This window comes from Pinus tabuliformis, chromosome J (genome assembly GCF_031772625.1).
Source record: "Pinus tabuliformis cultivar Carrire ecotype Pingquan chromosome J, CPIR1, whole genome shotgun sequence".
Classification (NCBI taxonomy): domain Eukaryota; kingdom Viridiplantae; phylum Streptophyta; class Pinopsida; order Pinales; family Pinaceae; genus Pinus; species Pinus tabuliformis.
Window position 1 is genome coordinate 1133888873 of NC_142295.1, and position 11082 is coordinate 1133899954.

Sequence of the window (11082 nt, forward strand, 5' to 3'; positions counted from 1 at the left end):
CCATATCCAAAGAAGCTCCTAATGCAATTCCCTTTCTACTGTAGAGCCAAAATGGATCAATGCTGCAACGGCCAAACACACAGAAGGAAAGTATTTACAAATATTGTTTCTACTTATGTTTGGTTCCTTCCTTTCATATATATACATATGTTGTTAATAACATCATAAAAATAAAAAACCACTCTATTCCCAACTGACCATACCCATTCACGAGACAAATATGACATTGGTTTCCATGTTTCCACTGTCAATAATTACATTTTATGCTCATTATCATTTGCAATGCAACAAATAACTTGCAGCCTTGAGCAGCAAATTAAGTGACAATATCAGAACAAGAAAAATAACTAACAAAAGAAGCAACAAGGCAAGTCAATCCATGTCCGTCACTTATTTGCACATGTCACATCTTTAATATACACATCAACATTGTTTCCTTATAATTGACTCTAATTTTCTTGATCTGTGCACAACCCAAATGCATTATCAACCATTCTAATATCAATTGAAGAATTGAACATCCACAAAACTCGAAAATTGTTCCATGGCGATGACATGGTTGTCTACATCACATTTCTGGACAAAGCAAAAAAACTCGTCAAATAGTGCGTGCATATCTGACTGATCAACAAGGATTGATGAAAATCACATTGGTTGTTCCAAATGACCTCATAAAAAAACACCATCAAAAGATTTTGCGAGGAAAAGGAATTGCAGTGACAAATTTCTAGATTCTACCAAAATTAAATTACGATTGTGGCAACCGTGACTGTATTCTATTGTTAGACAACACAAGCATTGTAGAAAACATCAACCCAATTTGTACATAATACAAATTTGCTCCGAATGCAACAATAAAATATTTGAGAGAAATCATAGAAACATTCCCAATAAAAACAGTTGTAGCACTTATAATAGCAACTCAAAAGGTTGGCATGCAATACACATTGGAAATTAGAGACAAAAGTTCTGAAGATGATAAGGCATTAATAATATGTTCACCCTTGCACCATTCACCCATAAACCTTATGAATTTCAATATATTGTCAATATGCAATGACAAAAATTACATTTTTGGTCCTTTATGTCATAGTTACAACTATTTGAATACTTTGTGCCTATCTACAATGAAATGGAGTAGAAATTGCAAAATGGAGATATGTTGATTATGCTCTTTAAAAACATAACAAAAAGAAAATACTTCATGGAAAAAACATTCCATACAACACAAGCCACACTCATCACACATTTGAATGCTGATAAAAAAAAAGAAAAAAAAAGAAGATCTCGAAAAAATAATTGACAGACATATCCAAGTAAGTACATATCCAATAATCTACTTATTTTTTATTACAGAGTTATTTATTATTGACTAGTTTTCTTTTCTAACAGGTGCAAGGAACACTTATGGTTGCAAATGTATACTCTACATTGTTAGAACATGTCTGTGCAGTTTGCAGTTGCCCAATGTCATCATCTACAATGATAGAAGATATGTCAATATTTTGAGTTAAACGCAAACAGAAAACATAAAACATGTTTTCTCTTTCTAAAATTTATCAACTGCATTATAAGAACTATTGATAACAACACATTGCAATGTTGCCTTACAAACACACTAGTTCTAAAGTAGTTATTGCCTGCATTAGTTCAAATGTCTTACCAAGAATATCAGTAGACCAAAAAAAAAAAACAACAACAACAACAATTGCTAAGTTACTCAATCTCCAAATTCATAGTCTTTTGACTCTTAATGGAGACAATGAGATTTTGGATGCTAACAGCAAAAACAAACAAAATAAAGCCAATCAGAGCTTCAAATACAACTTTGTCTTGTCTCCTTAGGTATCATCCTCATTCTTTGACCTTTAGTTTTTATTCATATAACAAAATTCTTCAGTTTTCTATTTATGCAATCATAATAAGCATTTTGTATTATTTTTCCTCTTGCGGGGCTAGCCAAATTTCATAAACAATACTCCAGAATATCACAGATCTTAAGTGTCAATGCTGAAAGGAAAATAAATATGATAATGAACAATTTCAAATTTTCTGTTTGAAACTTGATCAAGAATATAAATGCTTTCTTTGTTGCTATGTCAATGAGAAGGATTTACTATTTGAGGATAGTGATATTACTATAACAATATTTTTACCTTTTTAATTACATTTTTGAAAATTGTAACTCTCAAGTGGGTATTTTTATACGGGAGTTGTCTAGAATTTTTTGTTTTTTGTTATTTTTTAATTTGGATTTCTATCAATAAACATGGTCTCCTACATTCTTACAAGTAGAAGTGTCAACCATAAATTCTCATTTATCACATCTCTACACAACCTTCACGCCATTAAGGAGAATAAGAGAACTCAAATAAATCTATTGATTTGAGTCAAAGCATTCTCATTGAACTTGCATATGTTATCAAGCTTTCTTTGAAGCACCTGTAATGCAAGCAAGCTTCTGCTATACTTAGTAAATAATTAAAAAAGAAAAAAGAAAGAAAGAGAGGCTTTTATCTATTGGAATAATATTGTTGGCATAAAGAACATCTTATGTTTAATTCCTTTTTGAAATATGGGACTCTTGGAAATGTTTAGGATAGACAAATTATATTGATGTGACCTACCTCAAAATTTAGCTAAAAAGACAAGATGTCTATGCAAGGAATGCCTTCCTTCATTCTCTAAACCTGCACAGTAAAAGGTCCTACTTTTGTTGCCTCTGACACATTGCTCACTTTGCTCACTACCTATTTCCATTTTCCATATTTTGGCATCTTTTTCTCAAAGTGACCTGAAGTTATGGAATTTAGATGTTGTCTCCACACGTTTTAGATTAGTTTCACATTCTTGCTTTATGCATTCTATTTTTCCAATAGCTACTTCAGTGCTACCACTCTGTATTGACATCATTGTACCCAACAATCCCTTTAACTTACTTTAGTCACTTGTTAAATGTCAATCAACATTCTAACAAGTAAAAATTATCAATCTAGACTAGCCTTTTTGCCAACCAATGTTTACTGTACAAATGCTACGAAAATTTTTGAGTAACTAGTATCAAAGTAAACCTCAAATTGGGGAATGCATCATGCTCATCGCTTTTCATTGATTGATGTCAGTTTGTTTATGTGGGAATTCACCCATGCCCCAAGATGTCAATATTTCCGTTGTTGCCTTCCTCATAGGTATTCACATTGGCTTGTGGAGGGACCCAGACACTCATCAACCAGTAAATCGTAGCTTTTACCTTCATGTACTTTATGATGTTTGAAATGGAAGACATCAATTGATGAATGGCACATGTTGGCTGTTATACTAAACTTACATTGTGTTTCCCCTGTCATTCCATTTATGTGAGACTTGATAAATCCATTATATTGTTTTTCAATGTAAAAAATTTAATGTGTTTAAAAACTAGTATAAATCTCCCACAAGCCACTAAAGAAGAACCATATATTCTTTAACATCAATAAGAACAATATATTCTTTATCATCAATACACCAAAAAAAATATATTCTTTAACATCAATATATGCACAAAAATATTGTTTTACTTTGACATCAATCGTTTAAGGTCAGTCCTAGAAATGCATAGTTAAATAGAAGAGAACTCGTATAAACTGTCTCAATTGAATCAGTCCTTCCAAGTTTCAAGATGGGATATGCATATTAGCATTGACGTGGCTGTTACTAGTATGATGTTTTTCCTTTCTTTGAAATGCCTTTAAAATTTAACTGCATTAGATTTGGAACATGGGTCTAAGTAGATGGCTTGATATCCTTTTTGGTTTTGGGCCAATCCATGTCGCCCTGCTTAAAGTTTATAACAAAGATATGGATTTCTAAATTGAGTTTTCAAGTCTGTTGGTATCACTGGATAGGCTTTTTGGTTCGACTATTCTTCCATTTGTTTTTAACGCAATATTAATTCCTTTCTTTGAAATGCCTTTAAAATTTAACGCCTTTATTTTTAAATTTAGCTGCATTAGATTTGCAACATGGGTCTAAGTAGATGGCTTGATATCCTTTTTGGTTTTGGGCCAATCCATGTCGCCCTACTAAGAGTTTATAACAAAGATATGGATTTCTAAATTGAGTTTTCAAGTCTGTTGGTAGCACTGGATAGGATTTTTGGTTCGACTATTCTTTTATTAAATTTATTATTATTGTTTTTTTATTTTCCACGTTTTTAAAAATAAGAAAATGATTTTTTAATTATTATTTTTCTAATTATTTATTTGTAAATTTTCAGATATATTTGTGATATTCAAATATATTTGTGCAAATGTAATCTTATATAAAAATACAATTTCATGAGAGGTAATATATATATTAGTTCTAATTGGCATATTTTCAATGTAGGATAATAATATTTTTTCACCATTTTCTCAATAATAAGGTAGAAACATTTTTTGGTTTGGAAATATGATTTTAGTATTTTGATTCTAACGCCAGCATACTTTAAGCCACAGGTCATTAGCAGTACTATATGGCTACTGAGAAGCACATTGTTAATCCATTAATATATGTTTTTATTGAGTTCTACTCTAATTAAACTATATTTAAACTAAACTAAAATAGCTACAATGTAGCCCTTATTCAAATGTACAAATTACCTTATACCTTATTCAATAAGTAAACTAAATGACAAAGCTAGCTATACTGCCTTGTTAAATATAAAATATATAAAACACAAAAACAAGCTCAACAATTTACTACTTTCATTAAATAACATTATAATTAAACTCACCTGACTGAACTTAATTTAGTTTAAACACACTATACATACAACTCATAAAACTTGAACTGACATAATGTAAGCAGTCCATAAGATCAATACTTACAGCATCTGGAAACTAATAACTGTCATTTATAACCAGCCAAAAGTATAATGTGAATACAATGTGTATCATCCTTACCTCTCCATTGTGAGATCTGGACTTGCAGAACTCAACTTGAAATATGTTTCAGAAGGATCCATTATTCCCATCTTCAATGGGGTTTAGAGTGCGATTTTTCATTTCCTTTGAGGCTTCCACGAAGCACTTGCACAGCATATGTGCATCGAAATAATCCTTGTGTGCATGAACTTGCAGCACGACAGATCCCATATAACTCACAGTGAAAACTCCAAGCACCTGCATTAACAAATACCAGAATCATATGAAGCCCAGAAAGAGACATGCAGAGAGTGCTCTTAATACCGGTGGGAGGAGTTGAAGAGGCCTGCTTAATCACCTGAGGTTGACCTGATACGAAGAAGGTAAAGTTGTTAACCGGATTCCCGGCCATTGCTATCTTCTCCATTGGGCCAATCATATTTGACATAGCAATCGTTGTACTGGCGAAAATATTGTATAGACATCTAGAAAGAGCCTGTATCAACCTGACAATTAGGAGCTTTTTTTCCCAAATCCATAATTTTGGGGTAAGGTTATAGTTTTTTTGTTTTGTTTAAATGGATTAACACTTCTTAAAAAAACTATTTATCATTAAAAATATGTAAATTTTCAGAATTCAAATCAAACAACAAATCATTACTGAGTTTTAAACAAAAATAATTAAAAAATTTACCAAGCACAAGTAAAACATAAAAATTCAAACTACCACCGGTTGAATTTAAGTTTTCCTAACCAAACCAATAAACATACCTGTGGTCCTTTCCTCATTGCTAGCCATCTTTCCAGTCGGAAATTGATATATGTTCCCAGAGACATTTTAGTTCTGTCTATGATACGCTTTGTCCTCTTCAGAAACTCCAGAGGATTCTCCAACTTTACCATCTTAGGTACCAGTAAAGTTAAAATACCAACGCGATTTCCCCATGGTACTTGACCTTTTGGTTTCAACATCTCCTCTATATTCTACAAAGTTTATTACAGTCACAAGGTGTCGATTTGCACCTCTAAGTTAGATTAAAGTATAATGTAGGGCTATTGTTAACTAGATAATAAATTTTGGAATATTTAATATTTTGAAAATTTGATAAATATAAGTAACGATCAATGATTTCAATAGATAAAAATAGTTTAATGCAGCACCTGTAGTCCAGCCAATGGTCTCATATTCATCATACATAGTGCTGTGAGTCTTGAATTCTTCATTTGTTTGATTACAGTGTCTCTGGGTTGCTCCAGTCTCTTTTCATAAGCATCTGGTAAACTATGCTCTCCATCTGAACCAAAGGGGCAATTCATGAACGGTTAATTGTTGGTCTTTATAAATACAATTTAGATGGAATAGAAATAAAATAGGGTAGATAATAGTGAAATTATATAAATAAATAGTTGATAAATATTTAGTAGAAAGTTTTTATTTCAATTTTATTTTTTAATTGATTCTCAAGGAATATGTTCAGCATATTCTTGGTCTACATGCTTATCAGCTGTTGTAGTTTGTTAAGTTGTATTGACTTTTAATAAATTTAATAAATTTGATGCTGGAAACCAATTTCTTAAGAATTTTCAAAACATATCTAATTTTAGAAAAATTGTCTTATGTATTTGGTTTTAAATGATAGAAACCCTCGTGGGGTTTCAGTCATACCCTTAATTTACTACATATTGGAAAATCCTTCTAAAAATCACATTTTTTTAACCCCTTACCAATATGAACCCAATACAGCTTCCCAATTTAAAAAACCCCTACTTTCACTAGAAATTGTAGGTATCCATTTTTTCATTAACATTTTTAATACCCCGTTATATTTTTTTATCAAATTTAAACTCCATTTTTATATTTGACAATATAAAAAGCCTTTACCCCCTATATATCCCACAATATATTATGTCATTTTTTCCTCAATATATATCCCCCAATATGAACCACCTGGTATGCCCCCTATGGAAACTCTTCAATACTTTTATTTTTATTCAAAGCTTGGGATTCTTAAGTAAAATCAAAATTAATAATAATATTTATGTTGCAATAATTTTTTTGTTATATATTTATCAATGATAGGTACAAATAAATCTTTCAGTTATATCAACACATTAATATTAAGAAAAGTGTTTGGTAGAAATTACATAAGAGAAATTTATTAAGATAAGTGTTTGTAGAAATTCCATAAGAGAATTTTTTAGTGGATTATAACAAAAGCTTAAATAGAACGCAATATAGAAAACATAATTTCAAGTAACATTTATATTTAAACAATAATTGTAATATTTATTTTTTTTTAACCACATGGTGAATCGGTAACTATCAAGTTTAATCCACGGGAGACCCACGGTCAGGGGGTCCGCCCCTCTAGCCGCCACCACAGCAGGTCACTGTACTCAATGAGATTTGAACTTTGGTCTCCCGAGCTTCGCCCGTTTGACTTACGGTTAAACCACACATCACTGTACAACAATAATTGTAATATTAATATATTAAAAACAAATATTACTAGTACACTACAATTTCTATATGGAATGAAAATACCCTATATGGAATGAAAATACCCTATGAAAATGAAAAGGACCTTCCATAAAATTTAACAGACATACGCTATGAAAATAAGGAGGAGCTTCCATAAAGTTCAACAGAAAATAGGACTGAATACAGTATTAAAAATCAGCCATGGCCGGCTTGACTAGCATACCCGCTGATAGGCGAATCTGCAAGTAGCGTTGAATGCCGTAGAATGTTATTCCTGTTATCACATCATTAACTGTCTGCAATTCAAGTCAAAGCTCTGTAAGTATACATATCAATTACAGCGGAGAAAATATGAATTAGTGCTCAGAAAATATTGTGATTACATACTCCTCCTACAGAATTCTTAATTTGTTTGATATCCTCCAGCAGAAACGTAGCAGAAGAAAGAGCAACGGGCACGTGTTCGATTCCAGGAGGTCCTCTAATAGGCAGCGGGCTATCATCAAGCCAACCTATCAATCTCAGTGCAGTGCTTGTCAAATCAACCAATGAGTACCACACAACCAGCATCATATACCATAGTTTCTGAAAAAAGTTAGCTACTGCAATGCCGGTCCAACTGGGTTTAACACGACGCTTGTGCGCAGTTGGAAAGGTGGGTGGGAGCTCAGGATTGTCAACTCTCCTGGCAATAGAAAACAGCGTCGCCATGAAAGAAACCCCATCTCCCAGGGAATGATGGAGCTTAATAACCATGGTGGCTCTGGCCTTGCTCGTTTTGTAATTCAAAAAGTGGATTTCCCACAGAGGGTGTGACGGATCGAGGGGAGTGAGGGACAATTTAGAAATATAGTCATCAACCCAGGAGTCGTATGACTCTTGGCCAGGGGGCAACTCTGCAATAAATGTGATGTCATCGGTGTTCACTTTTGTTTTCTTCCATCGCCATGATCCTCGATCATCCTCCTTCTGCCAAACAAACCTTCAAGTTATGAAAATGAAACACATTCATTGGTTTGAAATGTTCTACAAAACAAATTTCCAAATTATGAAAATGAACCACACTAATTGGTTCAAAATATATGATAAAATTTTTCTAATATGATTTTTCCCAAAATATTGCTATCATATAGAAATTCACAATTCCAATTCAAAATGTTAATGAAATTTTCTATATTTCTAGTGCTTTTAAAGAAGCAAGAAAGTAAAGGAAGGGATTATATCAGGAGGAGAAAAATCACCATTATGCAGGAGTACAGCGGGTTCGTCGACATGATCATCTCAGCAACAGCATTCATGTACTTGGGGATTTCTGTAACGGACTCCTGTAATTCGAAGATGACGTGTACACACAGAGAAAAGAGCCGGCTCTTGAAACACTGACTTACTGGGCTTACTGGTTGTCCTTCCTCTTCTATTTCTTGGCGACCTTTGGGCACATTCATTTGCAATTTGTTGTCCATGATCTGAATTTTATCAGAATGACAGGATGGAGCTGCTGGTCAAATTAGATTTTTCCTGTGTCTGTGCCCACCTCTATATACATTGAGTGCTGTCTCTGTATCGCTGACACCTGTAGTTGCTGGCAGGTTGCCAAGTACCATTACAGTATCATTTATTATAAAGTGGGGAAAGTGAAAAGAGTTGTTGAGTTAAAACCTGCTCACAATATGCCACCTTTACATCCCCATTGATTGTTAAGTGGGAAATAAAAGGACGACTTAAAACCAACCGACAGTATCAATTCTGAGTACCCATTGCAATCATGCAAGTCACTGGGTGATCCATGAGCTAAACGCAACATAAATAGCTGGCAACATAAATAGAAAGTAGATGGCAACATAAATGTCATCGTCAGCCTAGTCTGACTACTACCAAAGAAGTCTAGTAGCATCCATAGCTTCCTCCATGCGAGGACTTTCTCTTTGCCTCTTCAGATGTGTACAGTGTTTCTCGAATTTAAGTCTCTGAACATCCATGGCTCTGTAGAATAACTACTCTGGTGTAAATGACTTTTGAACTGGTTTTTAAAATAATTAACAAACTTCCATTGATCACTATTAAATACAGTGTGAATATAAATTTTTAAAATTATAATTTATAATTATAATTAATTATATATATATTTATTAGTTAAAGCAAGCATATAATGATAAGTGAATTGGGAACAACACTTTTTTCACTTCATTTTAATTTAAAAAAAAATAATTAATTTTTTACTTTTAGATATAAATTTTTGTGGACTTTAATTATTATAGATATATTTTAGTAAATAGTTTAATTTTATATATACATATATATATTAAAAGAATCAACAATTAGATAAATTTTCATACTCTAGTGACATGGTGTTTAATGAGGATAGTGTCAGCAAATATCCCTAAGTGAACCATACAGCTTACAATAACTAGCTATTGGTAAACTCTGGAATCTGGAATTTGAATCTAAAATCTAGTAGTAAAAATTATTAAATATACAAAACTAAAAAGATATTAAATATTTAAATTCCTTTTAATTTAAATATTTTTAAGTATTAATATAAATTTGTTCAAATACTAATAAAAATGTCTACATATTTTATAAATTAACATATTGAAATTATATCTTAATATTATTTATTTATATAAGCATTTAATAAATCAAAACCAAAATCAATTTATTGAATATAACATTTATAGAACACATAGACATGCTCACTAATTTATTATTTTTAATAATAAATAACATTATACTTAAACTCATTTCACTGAATTTATTCTAATTTTACTAATAGAGTATAAATACAACTCATTATGTCCATCCAAAAACATTATCTCAAGACAATGTGGATCATCCTTATCTCTCCATTGTGAGTTTGGACATGCATAATTCAACCTTCAATCCACTATTCTCATCTTCAATGGGGTTTAGAGTGGGATTTTTCATTTGCTTCGAAGCTTCCATGAAGCACTTGCACAACATATGTGCATTGACATAATCTTTGTGTGCATGCACTTGTCAGGGCTGCGGGGGAGTGCCTGCCTCCTCAAACACGATCCTTGGGCATGCTCCCTTAAAAAAAATTGGCCCTGGTTTTTTGAGAGCAACCAAGGGAGCGGTCGATGAGCGTCCGCTCCCTGACCACTCACATTCGCTACCTAATTGCTCCTGTTCGCTATTGGAATAATTTTTTTAGGTGGGAGCGATGACTCCGGCCGAAAAAAATCGCTCCACATAGGCGAAAAAGACGTGTCCGCGCGAAGGGGTTTTTGGAGGTTGGGGAGTGACAAAAGAATTAATAGGCCTCCTCCACTCCCATAATTTACCATTTGCATATGAGAGAGAAAGGATAGGGCTTTTGGAATTGGAGCAAGAGTCGAGGAGGAAGATTGGGAGGAAGATTGAGAGGGTTGCTTGGGAGCTTGCTAGGGAGATTGGAGCTTGGGATTGAAGGCCAAAGAGGTGGGATCTAGACTCTAGTCTAACATTTATGTTTTTATCTGTTCATTGTTAAATGAAAATGTTTTCTTCTCTCTTTCAAGTTTCCCATTCCTATTCATCCATTTTATTGCATGAAAGAAACTATAACTCCACCAAAGTTCAAAGAATCAAAACTTCAAAGATTATGACTATATGACTTGGCATTTTCTTGATGTTGGTTCATTTTTTTGTTATTATGGTGTTGGAGAGTAGAAGGAGGAGGGTTGAGGAAGAGGATGAAGAGGATGAAGAAGTGGG

General features: G+C 32.8%; 1 protein-coding gene across 2 annotated transcripts; it reads right to left on the minus strand.

Moving 5' to 3' along the window:
• Positions 1-230: 230 nt before the first annotated feature.
• On the minus strand, positions 231-8891 carry LOC149231071 (wax ester synthase/diacylglycerol acyltransferase 11-like). 2 transcript variants are annotated; one of them, XM_089376189.1, is made up of 8 exons: positions 8607-8891; positions 7753-8334; positions 7589-7661; positions 6045-6178; positions 5655-5867; positions 5242-5379; positions 4923-5141; positions 231-576 (listed from the first exon to the last, which is right to left on the minus strand). In XM_089376189.1, the coding sequence occupies exons 1-7, from the start codon at positions 8826-8828 to the stop codon at positions 4971-4973; spliced, it is 1533 nt and encodes a 510-aa protein (XP_089232315.1). In that variant the 5' UTR covers positions 8829-8891; the 3' UTR covers positions 231-576; positions 4923-4970. The 2 variants fall into 2 exon arrangements, with proteins under 2 accessions (XP_089232315.1, XP_089232314.1); XM_089376188.1 differs by lacking the exon at positions 231-576 and having other exon boundaries at positions 4781-5141.
• Positions 8892-11082: the final 2191 nt, after the last annotated feature.

Bases quoted from the DNA above. Each gene is read 5' to 3' on its own strand.
- LOC149231071 (XM_089376189.1), bottom strand. From the start codon at position 8,828: ATGGACAACAAATTGCAAATGAATGTGCCCAAAGGTCGCCAAGAAATA. The intron at 7,662-7,752 runs GTATGTAATCAC...CTTGAATTGCAG, and splicing joins TTAAGAATTCTGTAGGAGGA to ACAGTTAATGATGTGATAAC. The intron at 5,380-5,654 runs GTATGTTTATTG...AGGTTGATACAG, and splicing joins CAATGAGGAAAGGACCACAG to GCTCTTTCTAGATGTCTATA.